The sequence below is a fragment of the Protopterus annectens genome, chromosome 1.part1 (assembly GCF_019279795.1).
Source record: "Protopterus annectens isolate FY-2018-M chromosome 1.part1, PAN1.0, whole genome shotgun sequence".
Lineage (NCBI taxonomy): Eukaryota > Metazoa > Chordata > Ceratodontiformes > Protopteridae > Protopterus > Protopterus annectens.
In genome coordinates this window covers 1,225,337,007-1,225,361,263 of record NC_056726.1, presented here as the reverse complement: position 1 = coordinate 1,225,361,263, position 24,257 = coordinate 1,225,337,007, and the positions used below count along the sequence as shown (strand labels likewise).

The 24,257-nt window shown below is 40.3% G+C and overlaps 1 protein-coding gene across 3 annotated transcripts in view; it reads left to right on the top strand.

Annotated features, from left to right (window-relative positions):
- The window catches only part of LOC122809428 (zinc finger protein OZF-like), a 176,869-nt gene extending 164,281 nt beyond the window's left edge, over positions 1-12,588 (top strand). For all 3 annotated transcript variants that reach the window (XM_044080957.1, XM_044080948.1, XM_044080940.1), the window contains one exon: positions 11,174-12,588. In XM_044080957.1, the coding sequence (XP_043936892.1) occupies positions 11,174-12,477 (1,304 nt within the window). In that variant the 3' untranslated portion in view covers positions 12,478-12,588. The remainder of the gene's footprint in view (positions 1-11,173) is intronic.
- Positions 12,589-24,257: the final 11,669 nt, after the last annotated feature.

The window sequence follows — 24,257 nt, the reverse complement described above, 5'->3', positions numbered from 1 at the left end:
CAAGGATGATACTGATTGCACCAGACTGGCATTGTCAACACTGGTGTACCCCCTCTTGCACAGTGTGTCACAGCTAGCCCCATGGCACCTGCCTCAGACCCCTACCCTGCTGTCACAGCAGGGGAGCCAGATTCTGCATCACCAGCTTCAAACCCTGAACCTGGCAGCCTGGCTAATTACCTAATCTTTCTGTTACCATCCCTCCGTAAACAAGTGTTGGATGTCATTTTGGAGGCAAGGAGGCCTAGTACAAAAAATCTTTTGCTGAAAAATGGAAAAGATTCTGTGCCTGGAACCAAACTCAAGGGATGGCCACAGCAGTGCCCAGTTTACCTCAGATTCTTCAATACTTAACTGAGATGCTTCACAAGGACCTTTCCTTTTCCTCCATCAAAATTCATGCCTCAGCCATTTCAGCTCATTACAACACAGAACCATCCCTCTTTTCTCACCCACCGCTCAAGCAGTTTCTCAGAGGGGCCAAAAAGTTAAGACCACCCAGAAGAGCCCCAACTCCAGCCTGGGACCTTAAGTTTGTATTAGAAAAACTCGCTCTGCATCCTTTTGAGCCAGATGCAAGTGCAGAGTTAAAATTCCTTTCTAGGAAAACAGCTTTGCTTTTAGCAATCACTTCAGCAAGAAGGGTATCTGAATTACAGGCCCTTATGGCAGTGGAGCCTTTCATCATCTTTCATGTGGACAGGGTGCCCCTCAGGACCAATCCCTTTCCAAGGTAGGATCCAGTGTGGCTCTTAATCAGTCCATTCGTTTGCCAACCTTCTTTTCTAATCCACAGAACAAAGTGAAATGTATACTGCACTCCTTAGATGTGCACAGACAACTTAGATTTTTCTTGGACAGGGCTAAACCTCTCAGGAAATCTGAACAGCTGCTGGTGGCATTTGCTGCATGGGCAGAGGGGAAGGCCATTTCAAAGCAAACCATTTCTAAATGGATATGCCATTGCATTCATTTCTGCTATAAGCACCATGGAAAACATATCCCACAGGGGATAAGACCACATTCAACCAGGGCTGCATCTACCTCTACAGCCTTTCTCAGAGGTGTCCCTACCAAGGACATCCTAGAAGCTGCTACCTGGAGTTCTGTACATACTTTCACCAAGCATTACCATTTGCCAGTTTTCTCTAAATCCAGAGCTGGCTTTGCCACTGCAGTCTTGCAGAGCCTTATAGCTGGTCCTAATGCTATCTAATTTCCTCCTCCCATCCTTCGGTTTGGAAATCTACCCAAATGTGGTGACTGCAACATTGAAACACGAAGAACATAGTACAGTTGTGTATACTTACCATAAATGTAGATGTTTAAGCGTATTTACTGTTGCAGTTTTGATTACCCTCCCTCCAGCCCCCTGACTTCTTTTGACTAAACCTCTATTCCTTTTTACTATGCTTAAAGCTTTTTGGTGTATTTGCTTTTTTGCTGGAGGTGTAACCTTGTGTATGTGTATATATATATATATATATATATATATGTATGTATATATATATATATATATATATATATATGTATATATATATGTATATATATATATATATATATATATATATATATATATATGTATGTATATATATATATATATCATATTTATTTAATTGCTTCCCATTAGGGAGGCACCTGACATCTGGGGCAAGAAAAACTGATATAATGGCATCAGCTGCATGCTTTATACCCCTGACTACCTGACATCATGGAAGATGAGACAGCAACTGACACAGGACCCAAGACTTTGATAATCAGGCCGACTGAGGGCTACTGCAAGTAGATAACCCAAATGTGATGACTGCAACAGTGAATGCGCTCTTAACATCTACATTTATGGTAAATGCACACAACTGTACTTTTTGCCTTAGGGGCTTTGGTTTAGTGGCACACTGTTTAGCAGAGTTATGTGTCTCATGATTAGTGTTGTGTTGTGATGGTCAAGATGGTCAAGTGCATTTCTGCCTTGGAGGTCTCTGCTGTTTGGGTAGATTTTTATTCAGAGCCTCCGCGAAGATGAGTGTGTGGTTTGTGTTTTTATGTGAAGGCAGTGCTGTGTGTTCTGGAGGGCTATGTTTTCCATATGGTGTGGTGCAAGTGTTGACCTTTTCCTCTTGACCAGCTATTCCAGTCTTGGCAGGAGACTGCGTGGCTTCCAATTTGGATATATAAGTGCATCTCTCGCAAGTCTGAGTGTTGGGAGGTAAGAGGAGAGGGTTTTCGGTGTACATGAGGCATTTGCTACATTGCCTCAGGATGCCCAAGTTCACCAGGTTAATAGGGGAAAGCACAGATAACTGACCTTTAGCCATGCCTGGAGGGGGTTGGCATTAATAATAAGTACTGGAGCGGTTTCCTTGTAGCAGTATTGTGTGCTACAATAATTCCTACAAGAAGTCTGGTAAAGTGCTAGACTAATAAGCTAGTAAATGTGCAGGAGAGGAGAACTAGCAAATCTACTGGAAAAATTGAAGAGCAGACTTTGTCACCACTCAGAAGCTTACAAACAGTACTACATACAGCAAATCTGTATTTGGACTAGACTAGTTACAGAAAAGGTGGTAGACAAATGCAAACGTGGGCTTTTAAACCAGAAAGTTGAAAGAGATGGAAAAACTGCCCAAACTGTAAATAAACTACAATTTCTGGGCCAGAAACCACACATCTTGTGGTAGAATAGGCTACCTAGTGCTTACCACTCCTAGTGATAAGCTAGAAGGCTTCTCTCAAACACAGAAAGACTTGGGGGCTCAGAAGCTTATATACTGTCCTGGATACAGCAAATGTGTATCTGGACTAGACTAGTTACAGGAAGGGCAGGCATAGCGCAAACAAGGGCTTTTAAACCAGAAAGTTGAAATAGTTGGAAAAACTGTCCAAACGGCCAATAAACTACAATTGCTGGGACAGAAACCACTCCTCTTGTGGTAGACAGGCTACCTAGTGCTTACCACTCCCACTGATAAGCTAGAAGGCTTCCGTCCAACACAGAAAGACTTGGGGGCTCAGAAGCTTACAAACGGACCTGGGTACAGCAAATCTGTATCTGGACTATAGTTGCAGGAAAGTCAGGAAACAAGCTTAGAATTTTTTTTCTTACAGAAAAGTAGCTAAAACAGCACTAAAGACAATTCAAGTGCAGTGCAAGCTTGTGCACTTAAGTGTGTAGCAATATTAAAGCAAATACAGTTTAAATAAATGCAATTTATTCAAAATGTATTCTGAAGTGAATTCAATTATTGTTTTATCCAACTCTGAACAATTAAAAAGTGCCATAAAATATACTTGTCAGCTGAGAAGCACACTCAGTGAGAACACAGGGGAGTCTAGCAAAGTTTTTTTTTTTTTTTTTTTTTTTTTAGTAAAGTAGAAAGAGAAAAAGGAGGAGCAGAAGATAATTCAAGGTTAAGAAACTAAGCTGGTTGGCCTTCTCAAGCATTCTCTCTGTATTAGGTAGAATGAGGTAATGACACTAGACTGGGAGAAGTGTCCCAGATCAAATTTACAGTAGAGGCGGGCAACTCCAAAGCCACCAAGTATAAGAACAAGACACCAGTAAGGAGGGGGGTGGGAAACTAAATCAGTTACATGATACACTCCTTGGCAGAAAATCAGAACAAACAAACAGATGTTTAACAATGGAGAAAATTTCCAGTAAATATCTTGCACACAGTGAAACTAGCTAGAAAATAATTACAAACTGTGTGACAATAAAACCTTATTTATCAGGCCCTGTGTGGCAGACAATTTTAGTACAACCATGCAGATTAGTTTATAGCTATAAAATACAGTAAACATATGCAGCAGACAATAAAAGTGCTATAAATATATAGAATAAGCAATAACTAGTAAAAATAAGCAAAAAAACAGGATACCTAATGTTATGTATCACAGATCAGAGTTTTGCTCATATATGTGTAACACATGAAAAAAACATTTCTAGTAATGTATTATTTATGTTTTTTATACAGATATTTTTATGTATAACCTTGTATATGTATTTTATATAAATTATGTTCTGTTTGTTACTACTGAATAAGATTACAACCTATGTCTTTTGTTACTTGTATTTACTGGGGCTTTCCTCCCGGGCCTCCACTGGAAGCAGGCCTGTGCCCAGTCAGACTATCTCCGTAAACAAATGTCAAATAATGATAATAGTAATAACAACAACAATAATAATTTTATTTATGCAAGTCTGTGTTTCCCCTGATTTTGGGGAGTAATCATGGACACACAGGAAAGATTTTTTTTACTGACATTTGATGACTGGGAAAGTGTGACTGGTTAGGAGGCCATTTTCAGCATAGGCCTGGGGAGAAACAATTTAAGAATAATAATTTTACAGTCTTTAAAAAGCAGTACAAAAAACAAATGCCATTTAAATAATATACCAAATTAGACATAATATGAAAACATTGGTTGAGAATAGATACATGTTATATGACAATGAGACATTGTGACGACAGTATTATTTACAGAAAGCAATTTTTTTTTTCAGAAGATTTTACCTCAAGGTAACCCCCAGCAGTTTGGTGTTGTCAGGGGTAGCTCCTGTCTAATGAATGTTGTAAACTTCTTTAAGAGGGTCACTCAGGCTGTTTACTCTGGACAAACTGTCCACACAGTGTACCTTGACCTCTCTAAGGCATTCAGTACCATACCACATGCGAACACAATAAACAAAGTGACCCATATGTGGTTAGGTGAATAGGCAACTGTCTTAAAAGGAGGACTGTCACACTGTGAAACTTGAAGGAGGAGGTGAGCATCCTCTGAAAACATCAAGGTGATCAGTGAAGTCCCGCAGGGATAATTTCTGGGACCAAACAAAAAAAACGGCTGTAGGGAGCCCTGCTGTTCTGGATCTACTTCACCAATCTCCGGTTATCAAATGAGAATCTCTGGTTAACACAATTTGCAGATGATTGTAAGCTAGGAGTTGTCAAGTCCTATCTGACATACATGCACTCCAATGTTGAAAAAACTGCTCGAAACCACCACGATATAATCCAAGTAGCATTTATTGTAGAAAAAGAACAGGAACGAGCGCTTTCACACAAACAAGTTGTGCTTCATCAGGTTACAATCATATGAAAAATCTAATCACTTTTATAGAGATCCTTTATCATAGTTAACAAACTAATCAAACTAATTGAAATCAATTAGCAAACTATAGGCTCGTTAGTAATGATAAACAATCAAGTTGAATAAAACGTAGCAATGCTATTTTAAACCATCTAGCATTATATTAAAACCTACATATAAAATCTATTAAACATTTCATTCTAAAACACAGCATTGGACTTATGCCTTTCTATAAATATCATGTTAATTAATAAAATGCATAAAATTGCTCAAATACCGGCATCCCGCCTCTGTAAATTAGTTCAGGAAATCATACCCATATTAGGAAAGGAGAGCAAGGTGAGGTATAACTTCACTAAAATGTCTGGTTAACAATCCTAGTTTGTTTCATAAGGATAAATTACCATCATTTATTATTACTTTCCAATACATGGATATTATTTCTAAGATAGTTAGTTAAACAGTTAATATTTACGTAGTCTCAAGAATTACTATAAAAACACTATATCATTCCGATGTATAAATACATTAGCTCAAAATATTCTACGGACAATATTCATTGTTAGAACAAGCCTGTCATCAAATGAGGTAGTATTTGTATCATAGTAAGTTATGTTCCCGGAGAAAAGGAAGTGTCATTATATAGCAGCTAACCAAGCAATATGTTTAACGCAGTCAATTGCTGCCATATTCGCCATAGCAAAAAATTATATAGTCACAAAATCCACGACTATAAATATATTCTGGCATTAAATAATCAAGGCACAACCAGTGTCCAAAAATATATAAAAACCTTAAAGAGCACATATATAGGTCCTGATATACAGTCCCATTTGAATGAAATCTGAAGCCGCAGATGGAAATTGCTGCAGACAAATAAACGCAGTGCACATTATAAAACCCCGCTCAATGGACTATAAGTAAATTCTAACATTGAATAATCAAGGCACAACCAGTGTCCAAAAATATATATAAACCTTAAGGAACACATAGATAAGTTCTGATTTACAGTCCCATTAGAATGAAATCTGAAGCCGCAAATGGGAATTATTGTAAACAAAGAAACATGATGTGCATTATAAAACCCCGCTCAATAGACATAGGAGTAAGATTAGCATTCTGCTGTATTGCAGTCTCAATGACTAGTGTTAAACACTGAACTATAAGATAGCATTAGCTTTTGAGTTTAATGTAGATAGACATAATCAATTCAAACCTCATAACAAAAATACATGCACTCCAGCAGGAACGTTACTGGTGCACTAAAAATGGGTTCAAGCTCATTGCCAAAAAATGAATGCAACATTATAGTATTTAGTAAGAAACCTTCTAGCTCCTACTTAAAGCATAGCTAATGCACCACTTCAAAGTGAAAATATTCTCACAGACCTGGATACGTGAGTGGACAGCCCCCTTACATTTAACCATCACATTGCTACAGTGGTTAGAAAATCCTTTTACTTGCACAGCTCATAGTTAAAGATATGTCTTCTGGATGTAAGGAAGTCTTCACCTCTTGCTCCCCACACTGATTAAACCTGTCATTGAGTACAACATCCCCCTTGGAGCATACCTTACTAAACATATTAAGTAATAAGAGGGATCCCAGAGATTTGTAAAAAAATATCCGGGGTTAAAATAACTAACTACCAGGAAAGACTGGAGGCTTTGTCTCTGTACTCAGTTTCATATAAATGCTTTAGAGATCACTAGAGCATTGTTTATGGGGTTTAAGAGATCTAGTAGTGCAAGAAATCATACACCTCCAGTAAATCAACCATTCCAGGAAATGCCAGAGATCTAATTCTTCTCCAACAAATAAATAAGACTTGGAGGAAAGAGAGATTTATCATGCGATGCTTATCCCTTCTCTAGAACAAACTCTGTCTCCAAATATAAGCAGTGTGACTCACTGCCTGCCTTTAGAAAACATTCACAGACTCTCTCCTGGTGCGAATGTCCTGGCACTCCTTGAAAAAAGCGGTGAGACCTATATTGGCAAGGTGGAAATGACTTTGCAGCTCAGTTGCCTTGTAACTGCTATGATGCTATAGTGTTATGAACCACTTATGCGTTGTGGGTTAACTTTATAAAGCCCGACATGTGCTTATTTGCATGGGGAAACCCTCTGTTATGCTTGATATTTATGAGAGGTTTAATCTTTTCTATGGCTTGAATGATGCCTCTTGTGAAGTCAGATAACTCATGAGAATCGAGGGCTTTTTGGAGGAAGTGTTTGTCTGTTATATTTAATGCAAAATTTGAATTCTTTCAACACAACTTCAATATTTGCCTTTGCAGTCATTGCCATTGAAGCAATACATCCTCTTGCAAGGGTGTTTTGTAACCTGTAGGGTCCTGTATAAACTGACTCCCATTAAACTGTAAGACATATTTGTTCTGTAGTCCCTGGTTTTACTGTTTAACATTTTGAGCAAGGGGCTTCTACAAATTATAGGTATTCAAATTAAACTAGCAACATGATGATTGCTTCTCGGTATTCTGCAAGCCTTCTTTGCATTTTTTTTAACCAGGCCAGTTAGTCATATCACTTCATGAGAAGTCAATCTTCTTGTACCACTTCTCTTTCATTGTTGATACTGCTTTACCTCCATTTGCTTTCTCATTTTCTGAGATTTGCTTCCCAGGCTTATATTTTATTGAATTTAAGTTGCCCATGTCACTGCCCAGGAACAGACAAAGATTGGGTAAGGGATTGAAAAGTGCCAGCTAGCTATAGCTGTATACAACATTGGTTTTGGAACCAGACTTATCAAATGGAGTTGGTCTGTCTCCTGCTGTAGAGATGAGACCTGACTGAGGCATCTGTTGGTATGAAGATATTCATAAGTCCCGATATTATTGCCATGTATCTGGAGTTTATGTGAGCAGATGAATGATGTTGTCACTAAGACTGAACAACAGAATAACACTCTTCTTTGTATGCCTAGATCTAATAGTTATTCAGATTGTTTGGACTTAATGGAGGCCATCTAAAAGGCACTTGATTCGGTATCATCTGCTAGTTGTACAACTTGCTGAAAATTTGTGATTTTTTAAGAATTATGATACTGAAGAGTGTGATTGGGGTTTATATCTTTCATGGTATGAACCTAAATGTTGGGTTGACTTCTGTGTTAGTTCGAATTGTCCATGAGGAAAGCCATGCTCAAACACAAGGCTGAGCCGAGGTGTGTGTGTAAAATAGAGCACTTTGGGCCATAGACTAAAGACTAAATTTATATTCATGTCATCTGATTTGAGCCAGTAAAGTTCTGCACAGCTCCAATCAAGAGAATCTGTTCAGAACAGGACAGCAGCTGGACAGGCCTGGAAAAGAAATTCTAACATGTAGTGAGAATATCCTAGAAACACCTGCTTCTTTGTGGGATGATTTAAACTTTCTCTTCTAGAGGAGCTTTTTCCACATACCAGAAGGGGATGGAAGAAAGGAGATTGAATGCATCACATTTAAGACAGCACTAGTAGATGAGCTGGTTGCTTGCAGGTTTGGCTGAATGATGGTTGGTACTTATCATGGCAGTAACCCTGTCACCTGCTTGTAGAAATTAGCAGCGAGAGAAGCCATCAAGAAAAGTAAGACTTCCATACAGTACTACTACCATATAGTAGTAGTGGAAAGGGTCTCCCTGTTTGACATATTGGTACAGATGATCTGGAAGGAGCAAATACATCAGTCTGTAAAGTGAAAGCCTTGGTGTGGGAGGAGTTTGAGACCATGGGGAATAGCCTTCACATGGTCTCAAAAATACATTCTGGCAAACCATGTGGTGACCTGATACTGGGAGGCACATTGCTCAGACCTTTCTCAAAAAGGATGGAGAAACACAGACTTTAACTACAGTTATTTCTGAGAGATGGTGGGGACACTTTGAGCAACCCCCATGAAACCAGGGAACGGGTCTTAAATCTGAGGAAGCAGTACCAAAAGTCATTATCAGGATCAGGTCAGTGTCTGTAGATGAGATCACTGTAGCATTTATGCAGTTCAAACACAAGGCCGAGATTTGCCCATATATGCTGAAAGAGCTGGATATTTGGTAGGAGATGTGATTAATGTGCCTTTTCAGTATTGAGTAAAATATCAGGAGATTATGTGTGGACTGGCAAATTTGGATGGTGGTCCTTATTTTTAAAAAAGTGAGACGGAAGATGTGTTCCAGTTGTAGAGGAATTGTGTTTCTCATCTTCCTGGGAAAACCTGTGCAAGGGTACTCAAAGGAGACTTATACCTGGTAACTGAGTGTTTGATTTAGAAGGAGCAATGCAGGTTTTACCTTGATTTTGGAACAGTGGACCAACTCTTCATCCTTACATGAATATCGTAGGGTTTATCAGAGCTTACCAGTACAGTCCTCATGTGTTTCATGGACATGTATGCCATGTGCAAGTGGCTACAACTGTATAGGTACAAGGACTACTGCTGTATGCCATTCAGGCCCTCTATTTGCAGAGCAAGAGAGAGGTTTGTGTCCATATTTTCAGTATGTAAATCCAATGCAGTCAAAATGAGTTTAAGATTCTCCCAGTGATGTATATTCTTCTCACCCCTGTTGTTCATGATATTTGTGAACAATATATTATAGCACGGTTAATGTTTAGAGGGTATCCAGATTGTGGATGCGAGGGTTGCATCCTTGTTGTTTGTAGACAGTGTTGTCCTCTTGGTCTGAAGTGAAAGAAGTTTCAGCATGCTAGCTAGTAGCTGAGTGTTAAGCGGATAGGCTGCAGATCATTTCCAAAGAGAGGTCAGGATTATTACCTGTTAAGGAGTGGATTTCTGTCTGCAGATGAGAAGAAAGTAACTCTTCCAAGTGGACAAGTTTAATTACCTTGGGCTCTTGTTTGCAAGTGACAGTACATGAAACTGGGAGATTAACCAGTGAGTTAATGTAGCTGTCAGTGCTGCAGGTGTTATCCTGGAGAGTGATGCTGAAGCAAGAGCTGCGTCAGTTTACTAGCCCTCCATTATCCATCATTTTCCTACGACTATAAGTACTGGCTAATGACTTAAAGAATGGCATCGTAGACACAAGCGCAGAAATAAGATTCCTATAGAAGGTTGCTGCACTCACTCTGTTTGGAGTAGAGTTGGTTCTCCTTCTGCGTTGGCAAGAGTCAACTGAAGATGTTTGGGTGTCTAGTGAAGATACCTATTGGACCCCTTCTAGGAAAGGTGAAGAGGCCACATGGCAGACCAGGATATACAGAAGCTGGATAGGTTATATATTTTAGGTTGTCCAGTAATGCTATGCCATAGTACTGGATGAGCTGGTAACAGGTTCTGGTGATACCCTGGTCTACCTGTTTATCTTGCTTACCACTATGACCTCCGCTAAAATAAGTGGTTTCAAACTGTATAGCTGTTTTAAGGTATTCCACCAAAACTGATAAGATCCTCCTTGTTCAGTCTTTATTATCTTTTGTGTAATTTCTGTTGTGCAGCATTGTGCAAAAGGCAAAAAAGTCAAAGTTGTCCTCCTGCTTTGTTTGTATCCTGTACATACTGCTTCTTTTCCCTCATTCTCCGACATGTTGTGGTCTCTATATATAGGGACCATATATGATTGCAGCCCGAAGAGAACAGCTATCTCTGCCACCATTACTCTGCTATTCTGTTGCAAGCACTCCAGTCTTCCCAAACAGCTGTCGGGTATTACTTAAAAAAACAAATCCCCTACCCCCATGTATACACAATTAACCATTAGCATTTCATGTTCTGTTAATCCTATGGCATTTGCTTCAGCAATTTAGTCAGAGTCAAATGGATCACAGGTGGGAGTTTTCCTGTGCCATATATTGTGAATGTAGTTTCTGTGCCCTCTTCCTGTGTGACTACAATTAAATCAAATCAGGGCTCTTTGGTTCTGTCTGATGACCATCACCCATTAGCAAAATAAAAATTGTCATTATTTTCAATTCTACGTTTCCTGCTTTTGTGTGCTATCAACGTTAATGAGTGTTAACGTGTTTTCCATACATTTCATATATGTACATATAATTGTTCCTGGCTCATGCACTGTAAATCAAATAATGTAATGTATTTTTCATTTTTTTGCAGCTGCAAAACCTGTCATCTCTCAATCAGAACTTCTAGAAGGCCTTGAAAAATTTGCTGGCAAAATAAAATTTAAATACTCCTCCCATCAAACAAGTTTCTCTGGTGAAGTACCGTTACTTAAAAATACCATCAAATGCCATCCAGTGAATCACCTAGTAAAAAGTTTTGGACAGAAAACTAAAAAAGCATGTGGTCTGAGAAGAAATGCTGAAGACAAGCACTCTAAATTCAGTACATCAAAGAAGACTGTTGCCGAATACAAAAGGAGTCAGATGACACCTGAAGCACATCAGCACACGGATTGTGAAAAAAGGTTCCAGTGCAAACAACGTCATGCCAGACAACAGTGTAATCCTACAGATGAGAAGCTGATAAAAGGTGCTGCTTGTGGACCGAGTTCTAAACACAGAACTGACTTGAATGAAAAACACCAGCCAGATCAAAATAATAAACTTACGAGTGAAAATTCTGTCAAACATGCTGAATATGATAGTCATGTAAATAGATTTCAGAGTAAGAAACCCCAGCAAGTTCAGTCTAAGGAAAAAGCCCATAAATGTGCCGAGTGTGGTAAGTGTTACAAACGTAAGACACATCTTCGTAGACATCAACTGAGTCATACTGGATTAAATCATTATGAGTGTAAAGATTGTGGAAAGGTGTACAAAGCCAAAAGTACACTTTACCGCCATCAGTGGGTACATGCAGAGATTAAGCCATTTGAATGTACTGTGTGCCGGACCGTTTTTGTAAAGAAAGCTAATTTTAAAGCTCACAGTTTGATACATAAATCAGAAAATATGTTTAAATGCAGTGATTGTGGGCGAACATTCACTCGGAAACATTCACTCTTAGAACATCAGTTTATTCATGCTGAAGTGAGACCGTTTAAGTGCATCACATGTGGGAAGAGTTTTGCTAGGAATAATCGACTTGTTAGACATGAGATGATTCACACACAAGAGAAGCCTTTTAAATGTACTGAATGTGGAAAATGTTTCAATTACAGACCACATCTTACTAGACACCAGCTAATTCACACAGTGAAGCCTTTTGTGTGTGAAGTGTGTGGAAAGGGTTTTAGAAGAGAAAATCATTTCCTCAGCCATCATTTAGTGCACACAGGAGAGAGGCCTTTTGAATGTAGTAAATGCTGGAGAACGTTTGCAGAGAAAGCTGAAGTCTCTCAGCATGAGAAACTCCACAGCCAGGAATGCAAGTTTACATGTTCTGACTGTGGAAAGATTTACTCATCTAAAACAAGTTTCTATCGACACCAGCAAATTCATACAAGTAAAATTTGAACATGTGCAAGAAACAGACAAATGTAGGTTTTGTAAAACAGAATTGGAAACAGCCGCATGTCTTTCTGCTGGTTGCGACACACTAATGGCAGAAGGACTGTATACTGAAAGGCATAATAATGTGCAATACTGTTACATTGGGGATTGTGCAAACATTATGGTATTGAAGTGGCTGAAAAACACTGGAAACATGAGCCACAAAGCAGCACAGAAAATGATGAAGTTTATATCACATGGGATCACCTATTACCAACAGTTCAAAAGATAGATGCTAGAAAACTGTTTATAGTAGTCCAAGAAAAGAAGACAAAAGTAGCGTTGATCATTGAGATCGCCACACCCAGTGACTATAGTGTCTTGCATACAGAGAGAGAGAGGCACAAAGTCATAAAAAAACAGGATTTGCAGGCAGAAATGAGAGCAATGTGGAAAAAAGATACCCAGACAGTTCCAATAGTAGAAGGAGCAATGGGTCTTATAAAAAAGAATCTACAATTGTATTTAGATATGTTACCAATACATGTAACCTCGTATGGATTGCAGAAGTCATTACTGGGCACATTGCAGGTGCTGAGAAGAGCACTTTTGACTGACATCAAAGATTGAAGCAATACTAATTTCATGAACTTTAATCGTACTTTAACTTAGGAATGGGGCCCATTCCTGTCATGGTATTAGAAACACAAAAAATTTGGAGAAATTAGAAAAAAAGAGAGGCCTTTTGAATGTAGTAAGTGCTGGAGAACGTTTACAGAGAAAACTCAAGTGCCTCAACATGAGAAACTCCACAGCCAGGAATACAAGTTTACATGTTCTGACTGGAAAGATTTACTCAGCTAAAACAAGTTTATATCAACACCAGCAAATTCATACAAGTAGTCATTTGAACATGAGGGAGAAACAGACAAATGTAGATTTTGTAAAACAGAATTGGAAACAGCCACATATCTTGCTGCTGGTTGTGATATACTAATGGCAGAAGGACTGTATACTGAAAGGCATAATAATGTGGCAATACTGTTACACTGGGGATTCTGCATACATTATAATATAGAAGTAGCTGATAAACATTGGAAACATGAGCCACAAAGCATTATAGGAAATGAAGTTTATATCACTTGGGATCACCCATTGCCAGCAGTTCCCAAAATAGATCCGAGAACACCAGATGTAGTCCATGAAATGAAGACAAAAGTAGCGTTGATCACTGAAATTGCTGCACACAGTGACTACAGTGTCTTACATGCAGAGAGACAGTCATAAAATACCAGGATTCGCAGGCAGAAACAAGGACAGTGTGAAAGAAGGATACCCAACAGTTCCAGTAGTAGTATGAGCAGTGGGTCTTATTAAAAAAAAAAAAAAAAAAAAGAATTTACAATTGTACTTTGATGTTACCAATAACATGTAACTCCATATGAATTGCAGGAGTCATTATTGGGCGCATTGCGGGTGCTGCGAAAGGCACTTTTGGCTAATGTCAAAGATTGAAACAATGCTAATTTCATGAACTTTAATCATGTTTGACTTAGGAATGGGGTTCATTACTTTTATAGTATTAGCAACCCAAAAGACTTGGAGAAATAAAAAGTGGTAAACCTGCAAAATTAGAAATGGATGGATTTTTAAATAAAGATCAAATGCCCAAACTGCATGATTGTTTAAAAAAATCATCAACTAGCAGTCTAGAATGACCTGATATGATTTTCAAATGTCAAACATCTGAGCCCACATGAAGCCTTTTCTGCTTTTGATCATAGAAAATACTAATTAAAGGGGAGAGTTTGTCCATAGCCATTACATTTGTTTAAAAAGTTAAAAAGTTTGAAATTCAAAGAAAGGAAAACAAAATTGCTACATTAATGTCTCTGGTGGAAATTATTCCTCACCTCATTGCTCAAACCTTTCAGCATTCATCACCAGTACAAATAATAGCAAAAAAAAAAAAAAACACTCAGCAGCTGTTAGAAATGACAAGATGCCTGCAGTGAACATAACTAGTCTTATAAGAGTTTGGAATATACCAACTTAAATTTATGACCTATATACATATTTTCGCAACTTGGCTATGTACATTAAGTTATGGACTGATGGTAAGAAATAAAACAAAATATTTTGCAGCAGCATCACAAAATCTTTGACTTAGTAAACAGCAGTGCATAAACACCAAAAGATCAGTCTCATTGCATCTTTACAAACCTGTCAACCTAAAATCCTTGAAAAAGAACTGCTATTACTGCCCAGTGAAAGGACACCAAACTCCCTAAAGCTTAAACCCAAACGTGGTACGGTACCATGTTCTGTAATCCACAGGCTGCTGCCATAGGCTGATAAAGGTTTAGTTTTCTATGCTACTTGGTCAGCTTCCACAGTCAGATAGAATGGTGCCACAATCAGATTTAACCAGGACTTTACAATACTGTGGCCCTTGGCAAAACATCAGAAGTCAGCAACCCAATAAGTCTCACAGTAGCCTACAGTAATTTAATATGCATCTTTGAAAGTCTGTGTCAGGCTTTTGAATATTTTCATAAAAACCTGAAGAAGCATAGTGTTACTATGCGAAAGCGCTTGTGTGTTCCAGTTCTTCATTAAAGAAGTTTTCTACATTGTGGATTCCTCTGTGTGGTGTATCCAGTGGATTTGGTGTGTTCCCATTTTCATAAAAATAGAATTTTGTCAAAGCTAGAAATTAATTGGATATCCAGGAGAAAAAAAAAAGATGAGCGTGAAATCTGTACCCTCCCATTGTCGATCTATAAACAAACAAACACAAAAGGATAAATACTGACCTGGGTCATGTTTAAGGTCATAGGTTTATAGGTAAGTAATAGGTAGCTGCCCTTGTGGACCATTTAATGCACAGCCAATTTCCCTCAAAGATGAGAATCAAACCTTGTATCCTGTGTCTGTTTGGTAAATACCTTAACCATTCTGCCAACCCCCAACCCTCAACAGTCCTGTACTGATCTTTCAACCTGTTAAGTCTTTCTTAGTAGCTTTGCATTGCATTATGTAATTGCAGTGGCATAGAAAGACAAATTGCCTCTGTAGTTTGTCATATTTCTGTAGTTAATGTATTTCAGTTGTCCCACATGTGCCTTCCCTTGGCTCACAATCATACCAAACCTTATTGAAGGACTCTGTAGTCTTGAGCTCCATTTCCCATTTAGGTAACATGTTCCATTTGACAACTATTTTTTTCCATGGGAAAAAAAGTATTTTCTAAAGTCTAAGTTGAACAATTCTACCTTTAATTTTCATAAGTATATTTCCTCTCTATTTGCCTTGAGTTGTATGACTAATTTTTTGTTTTTGTTTTGTTTTGTTATTAATTGTATGCAGTTGCCATGTAATCTCTTTGCAGTCTTGTTGCTTTTTGCTGAAATGTAAACCTGTCTTCTCTTACCTGTGCTGAGACCGAAATGCATCACTTGTGATTAGTGTTCTATCCTGGTTAAGGAATTTAAAATTAAAAAAATAAATAAATACATAAAAGTGAGGATGTGCAACATTGGCCAGACTTCCTTTGTCCGGTCCCAGTATAACCTTGTTCTAAATCTGTTTCAGACTGGACTGGTTTTTCAGAAATCCATTTTAGTACTTATTCAGTTTGTTGTTCTTTACGAAATTGGCTCTCCTTTTCATTCATATCCAAAACCCTCACTACTACTGAGGTTGGACTTGTGGATCTGTAGGTGTCCTCCTATTCCCATGTAGCAGTATTCATCACATATGGGTTTACTCCTCTTGCTACCCGAATGTCTGGCCAATATACAAAAGATTTCTGTCACTGTAAGGTGTGTGGGGCATCTTATGGGGCTAGGAGAATGTGGACCATAAAAGTGGCATCTGCACGCACTAACCCTCAGGACTTCTCAGCTGCCAGTTAAACATCAGGTGTTCCTGCCATCCTGACCATCTCATTCTGAAGAAATCGGATAAGTGCCCTGTTGTGGAACCTTTTTGCAGTCATTTTCCTTATCCTAATTTTTGTTCATGTTATCCAGACAGGAGAAGTATAAGTGCGGCCTTCAGATACCTCACAAGGATGCCCGCGATCAGTTTCTTTTTTGTTTAGGTCAGTCGCACGATTACAAAGCCTGCACCATCTGCCAGGTGTTTGTGCCCAAAACTCTGTGTAGCCATCTGCATGTGCTCAATCTGTACCTGGAAAATCAACATCTCAGACAAATAGCCTTGAGTATGAAGGGTTATGCCGACTTACCTGCCAAACCGCCAAAAAGAAGGCCAAGAATATTAGGCCTACAACTACCATTGCATCTCTTTTGTCCAACTCTCAGCCTGTGGCTGATGGCGGCATGGCTGAAGACTCTGGCTCCCCCAACTTGGATACAGTGGGTACCTCCATGGAAGCTGCACAATCTCTCGTGGAGGGCACATCCACAGAGGCTCAGTTTCTGATGCTGGGGAGGGGGCAGCAATTTTGATAGGGTCTGTTGGATCCCTCCGTTTCCTTATAGTTGCCAGATTCTAGGCCTTCCTCCATTCAGATGCCTGCTGATTCTCTTAAAAGAAAGAAAAAAGAAAACTCATATCTCCTATTCCTGAAACTACCCCAGACTGGCAGGCTTTCAGCCAAAGTCTGTTTAATGCTTTTCTGGCCTACCATTTCAGGGACATCCACTATCTCTTCTCCTATACTAAGCCCTAGGCCTCAGACATCAGATCCATCTTAGGAATTCTCTGATTCTTCTTCAGAAGAATCCCTATCATGTACCTCTCAGCTGCCTTCCCCCCTGGGATGTGGCTACCCAGAGGAAGAATCCATTGCCCCTGACTCCCCAGCAGAGGGTTTGACCTTTGGGGGAAACAATTACAAAAATGAAGGAGCATTTCAAGTGGGGAATTATCTGAAATGACAGAGGTCCAAAAAAGGTATTATGACCTCATTCAGATAGATTCCCCAACTCCTATTGCTGTTCCTCCCATTCTACCTGCCTTTCTGGATGCCTCCTCCTCTGCATCCTTGAACCTGGACTCACAACCCCCTGCTCCAAGCAGACCTGACAGGTTTTATAAAGTCCCTGAGACTGCCAAGTTTCTAGTTAAGTGTCCTCCTGCAGACCCTGCCACAATTTCCACTTCCACTGATACGACTTCAAAATTATTGCCTAACACCACTATCCTCCCAGCTGACAAATACAGCAAAACCATGGAACGTATGGGTAAGAAAATCTATACCTCTGCTTCTCTTGCTTTCAGAGATACTAACTACCAGACACACATGGCTAAATATGCCTTATCCTTTTTGGAGAAAATCTTAAAGGAATTGTCTGACTCAGCAGATTTTGCTGCCAAAGCTTCACTATCCACCCTAGTGGCCCTCACTTCTCGGGTCACCAGACACACTATAAAGTGCAGTTTCAATGCTGCTGAGGCCTCAGCCAGGTCAGCAGCTTCAGCATCTGCCTTGAGAAGATACTCCTGGCTATGTCTCCAGCCTCTACCAGATGACTTTAGAGCCAAGCTGGTTGATTTTCCTTTAGACAAGTCAGCCCTGTTTGGAACTAAAGTGGCTGAGTTATTTAAGTCATTACAACAAAAAGGGAAAGAGATGCAGGATTTTAAATGCCTGCTGGTGTTTCCTATTCCAAAATTCCAGCAGAATTACCCAGCAAAAACTACATTTTTATTTGTTTTATTTATTTTGTTGACCGGGTACTGTCCGACTGGGCCAGTAGCCCATTTTTAGAGGAGACCCGGGGAGAAAAGCTCCTAGATTTACAGAATAAGAATTAAGTACAATAACATATTACAGATACAACCAGAAGTAGCTAAGTAGCTAAATAACCATAGATTTGCAACATGGGCATGTACAGAGACATACATTTTGAAGCTTTACACTTTAACTTGTTATAAGGACATGGTCTCTGAGGCATACATTTTGAAGCTTTAGATTTTAACTTGATAGAATGACAGTGACAGTTTAGATTTCAACAACCAGTTACTGCAGGTTAAGCTACAGTGTATACATAAAGGTAGCATTTATTATTGACTGTTCTTTTTTATTGGATGTCTCTGGATGCTCTAGTAGACCAAAAGTTCTATGGAAGCTCGCAGTTAGTTGAGCAGGTGAAGTACAGTGGGTACCAGAGGTTGAGATGGGATAGAATAATGTGGGAGAGTGGAAAGGTAAGGGGAGGTAGGGTGTTATTAGCCTGGATTATGGCAGGAGCATAGCCAGTGATTTGTTAAGTATTCTTTAAGGAGTGTTTTGAACTTGTGGCTGTTTGGGTTTCTAGTGATGGGCTGTGGAAGTGTGTTCCATAGCTTGGCTATCTTGTGTGAGTATAGGCAGTCGCCATGAAGGTTGTGGATGGGGGAAACTTGTAGCATGAGTTTTTCTGATGATCTGAGAGGCCTGGCATTGTGACTTGGTTGTACTAGGCTAGCAAGAGCAGGGAGTTTGTCAGGTTGGTGGACAGCTTTATGGGCTATGGTGAGTTGATTAAAGGAAAGGAGGTTTGGCTGTTCAAACTAGTTTAGTTGTGAGAGAGCCGCGCAATGGTGTGTTCTGTTTGGATGACTGGTTGCGAATTTGGCTGTTCTGTAGTAGTAAGCTTCTAGATTATTGAGGTCAGACTTACGCAAATTAGTGAAAATGTGGGATCCGTAAAGTAGAGGTGAGAGCATGGAAGACTGGGCAGTGGCCTGCCTAGCGCTGAGGGTTAGGAATGGCTTTGCTCTGTACAGGGTGCAGAATTTGATATGCACTTTTTTTGATTGTAAGAGAAATATGTTTGACAAATCTTAGATGTTCATCAATTGTCACACCTAGAAGCTTTGCTTGACTAGTGGGAACTAATTTGGTGCCATTTCAAGCAAGAACTGAGAGTGAAGATTGGTTGGGATTGGCTTTTTTTATTACTGAAGACTATTATCTTGGTTTTGTTTGGGTTTAGAATGAGTTGATGTTCCCTGAGGTGTTTTTCTATGCTTTGGAAGGAAGATTGCATTTTTGTTTGAAGCTCTTGGGGAGATGGGTCTGAGCAGATAAGTGCTGAATCGTCTGCATATTGGACAATAGTTGTGTGGTTAGTAGCAGAGCAGAGATCATTTGTAAATATGCTAAAAAGGAGTGGACCCAGTATGGAGCCTTGGGGTACTGGAGAGAAGGGGAGAAGGATTGTTTTCCCATTTTGTGGTTTGCTGACGATTGGAAAGATAGCTCTTGAACTAGGACAGAGATGTAGATGCTAGACCATAGGATGAAAGCTTGTTTAGTAGTAACTGATGGGAAACAATGTCAAATGCTTTGGACATATCGAGAAAGATAGAGGACACTAGTTGTCCTTCATTTAACTGATGACGAATGGTATTGGAGAATGATAGCAGGGCAGTACTTGTACTGTGATTGGGTCTAAATCCATGCTGGGAACTGGATATTAGGTTGTGATTGAGGAGGTGGTTATTGTGGATGCATTTTTCCAGTATTTTTGCTAGTGGGGACAGGATGGCTATGGGGCGGTAGCTAGTAAGTTCTTTGGATAGTCCAACTTTGTGGAGGGGAATGATATGGGATATCTTCCACAGAGTTGGGACTTATTGATGTTCTTCGTGTTTCACTGTTGCAGTCATTACATTTGGGTAATCTGCTTGCAGGTTGCCCTCAGTTGACCTGATTAACAAAGTCTTGGGTCCTGCGTCGGTTGCTGTCCCTTCTTCCATGACATCAGGTCATCAGGGGTATAAAACATGCAGCCGACGCCATTACATCAGTCTTTCTTGCCGTGTGGTGCCCGAAGCAGAAGCAGTTCGTAAGTGCCGGTTGGCCGACTCCTGAAATTTTCGTTTTCGAGTTTCAAAACCGAAGTCTTCAACTTAAAGCTAAGTACCCCATTGGGGAAACTTTTTCTTGCTCCTTACTGATGTCAGTAAAAGTTAACAGGTTCATAGGTTGGTACTCTGCTATCTGCCCGAAGGCATATATTAGCCCAGCCACGTTGTGCGGTATTCACCGCCCCTTTAGTAGTTCCCTAGACCCTTGTACTAGCAGCTAGTACCCTTGGCCCCTATCTAGTAGTGCTGTTGGTGTGATCCCTGGTGTGATCTTTCTGTTACCCATCCACTCATCGAGGTTCCTCTTGAAGAGTGATAGTGAGGGGCTCTGTCTTATGTAGATCGGGACCCTGTTCCATAGTAAGGGAAGTCTCTGCGAAGGGAATCTATCCCTCCAGTATGTTCTATTCATTGTTGTGTTGAGGTTTATATCCCTAGAGCGTGTAGCTCGAGTAGATTTGGTTTTGCTAAGATGGAGCATGTTCAACAATTCTGGGTTGGACATGGCTCTGTATGTTAGACAGAGATCACCTCTGAGAAAGCGGTATGCAACTGAGAACAGTCTTGGCTTTTTCAATTGTGCTGCATAGGGCAACTGTTTGAGGCCAGTAATCCTCTTGGTTAGGTACCTTTGTGGTTTCTCCAGCTGCTGGAGATGTCTAGCCAGGTGCACTCCAATTGGTGCATTGTACTCAATAATGGGTCTGATGAGGGAAGAGTAGAGGGGCACCATTGCATCCTTAGATCTTGATGCAAACCCTTTTGTGATCAGATGGGTCACATAGAAGGATTTTCTAACCACTTTGGCAACATGGTTATCAAAGGAAATCTGACTATCTACTTGGGTCCCTAGATCCCTTATTTCTTCTTCAGATTTCAGGGGATTACCTCCTATGTTGTAGTTTGCGGGTACTCTGTTTTTTCCAAAGGGGATTACTATGTATTTTTTTGCATTTAGCTTGAGACCATGGCTTTGACACTATGCATCAATCTCATTTAGGCCCTTCTGGAGGATCTCCATGACCATGTAATAATTGCATTACTTGTGGAAAGCAAATACCTCATAAAGATTTTCATTCGTACTGTATTCCTTGACTAGGCCCTTACCACGATGTACCTTGCTGTCGGTTTTGTGCATTATTTAATCAACGCACTATCTGTCATCTGTATATTTTTGCCTCTAAATATTTCGGTTCTCGGTTTAATTATCCAGAAATGTAGTTGGTTAGCCATCCCACTACTGAGATTCCGAAAAAATGCAAAGATAAAGACAGAGACAGCTGGTCAAAGTCCAAAACTGCCGACGACGCCTCTCCTAAGCCAGTCGCCAGTTCACTGGTACTCAGTGAGGTGCTTTCGCAGCCCCTGATACCCGCTACTTCAGATTTGCAGGCCTCTACTGAGACCCATTTGGAATCCGGTATGCCGCGAGATACTTCAACTATGTCTATTCCTTGGATGGGTCCGGAGCCGCTGAGCAGGCACTGGCTTCTGAGGGTGTATTCATTGCGAAGGCCTAAATCTCGATCCATGTCTAAAAAAAATTATGCTCAGGCCCCTATGCATAAAAAACAAATGATAAATGATAAAAATGGCTGAAGATCTAATACCTCTAATCAGGGGTAGTCAACCCCCCCTCCCCAAGGGGCCTAGGGCTGAGCTTGATTATGAATCTTCTAATCAGGATTCTGTTTCTTCTGACTCTTCTGATGACCTTTATTTGTCCTTACCTACTTATGAGGATTCTGATGCAGAGGGTTCTATTTCCTCTGCTTCCCCTCCTGAGGATTTTTCTTTTGGGGAAACCTTACATACTTTAAGGGAGCATTTTCACTGGGAAAGCCATGAATTCTCTGATTCAAAAAAGAGGCTTAGGGATTTGCTTCTTCTATCTCAGCACAGGCCTTTGGCTATTCCTCCTGTGCTAGACATTGTTGATGATGTTTTCTCTGAGTCCAGTCTGGCCCCTGATTCCCTGTCTCCTGCTCCTAGTAAACCTGACAGATACTACAGGGTTCCCGAGTCTCACAAGTTCCTTTTCAAAAATCCTACTGCAGATCCAGAGACTGTTTCTCAGGGGCCCAAGGGAATTAAGGCTTCTACTGCCAAAAATCCTATCCCTTCTGATAGAGACTCCAGGGTGCTGGATAGATGGGGTAAAAAGGTTTATACTTAAGCAACCTTGGCAATCAGAGCTTTAAACTGCCAATTTCATATATTAAAATATCAGCAACATGCATTGGACTGCTTAAACAGAAAATGATGTTGATTCCTGACTGTGTGGACAAGACTTTATGCATTCTGCTGAACAAGTTGGAAAACATACTTTGCAATGTTGTTTTGGTTCTTTAGAGGCCTCTTGCAGGGATGCTGTTACTAGGTCTGTCTTTAGAAGGCATGCTTGGCTTAAGGAGCAATCTTTGCCTGATCATGTTAAAGCTAAATTGTTGGATGCTCCTTTAAATCAGGACTGCCTGTTTGGCAACAAGGCTGACGAAGTTCTTAAAAAGATAGAAGATAAAGCTAAATCTATGCAAACTGTTAAATATTTTTTACAAGTGCAACCTCCTAGATTTAGTAGGCACTGGCCTACTAAGAACTGGTCCTTTCCAGCCCCTTCCAGGTCTTCTCAAGCCAAACCCAGACACAGCAAAAACCTCAGGTTTCAGTCCCAGGCGACTTTCAGAACTAAGCAGTGGGGGGGGGGGGGGGCTCCACTTCCAAACCTGGGAATAACAAGACACCCCCATATGGTAAACAGTCTCAATCACTTCCTTTTAAAATTTCCAAACACTTATCTTCTGACTGCCCCTTTGGGGGGAAAGATTGCTCTTCATGCAAGGAACTGGGAACTCATAACCCAGGAAAATGGGTTTTAAATATAGTGTCCCAGGGATACAGATTTCATTTCCACATGTTGCCAACACCAAATGGGTGACTGGACCTGCCCCCAAATCAGTGGTCAGAGGCTCAAAAATAAGTACTTTCCTACTTAAGCATGGGGGCTATTCAACTGGTACCAAAAGAGGAAAAGGGACAAGGTTTCTACTCCAGACTTTTCCTGATGCCCAGAAAAGACAAGTCATGGCGTCCAATCCTGGACCTGTCTACTCTAAACACCTTTCTGGAGATTCCAAAATTCAAGATGCTAACTCTTCACCAATTACTTCTTATGCTAGGCAGACGCCTGGTTGGCAACACTAGATTTAAAAGAAGCATACCTGCACATCCCAATCAGGGAATCTTGCAGAAGATACCCATGATTCAAAGCAGGCTACATGCATTATCAGTTCTCTGCACTGCCCGTTGGCTTGTCTACTGCTCCCAGGGTATTCACAAAGTGCAGGCTCCAGTTATTGCATTTTGCAGGCAAAGAAGTATTCAAATTTACCCATACCTGGATGATTATCTAATTCGGGCAGAAAGTCAGGGCATACTTTTGAATCATCTGGCGTTTGTAAAAAGGGTTCTAACTTGTCTGGGGTACACCATAAACGAAAATAAATCACAACTGGTACCCTGCCAACAAATTACATTCCTGGGAGCAAGCTTGAATCCGACTTCCCAGATGGCTTACCTCACGCCAGAAAAGCAAATTCATTTGATAACCTATTTCAAACAAGTGGCCACAAAAACTCTACTATCTGCAAGACAAATACTGCAAGCCTTGGGGGTTCATGGCCTCCTGCATTCTTCTAATTCCATATGCAAGACTGCATATGAGGAAACTACAGTGATATTTAAAAAGCCTATGGAGTCAACATTCTCACAGCCTAGAAACCATGATTTCTATCATACCTTGCCTATGTCTAGAGTTCCTCTGGTGGGCAGAGGCCTGCCACCAAAACAAGGGACTACCATTCACACTACCCCCTGCTGCCCAAACCCTAACAACAGATGCATCAGACTATGCATGGGGGGGCTCACCTGGCAGGGAAGAGCATTCAGGGTAAATGGAGCCCAAGTCAAATGCACCT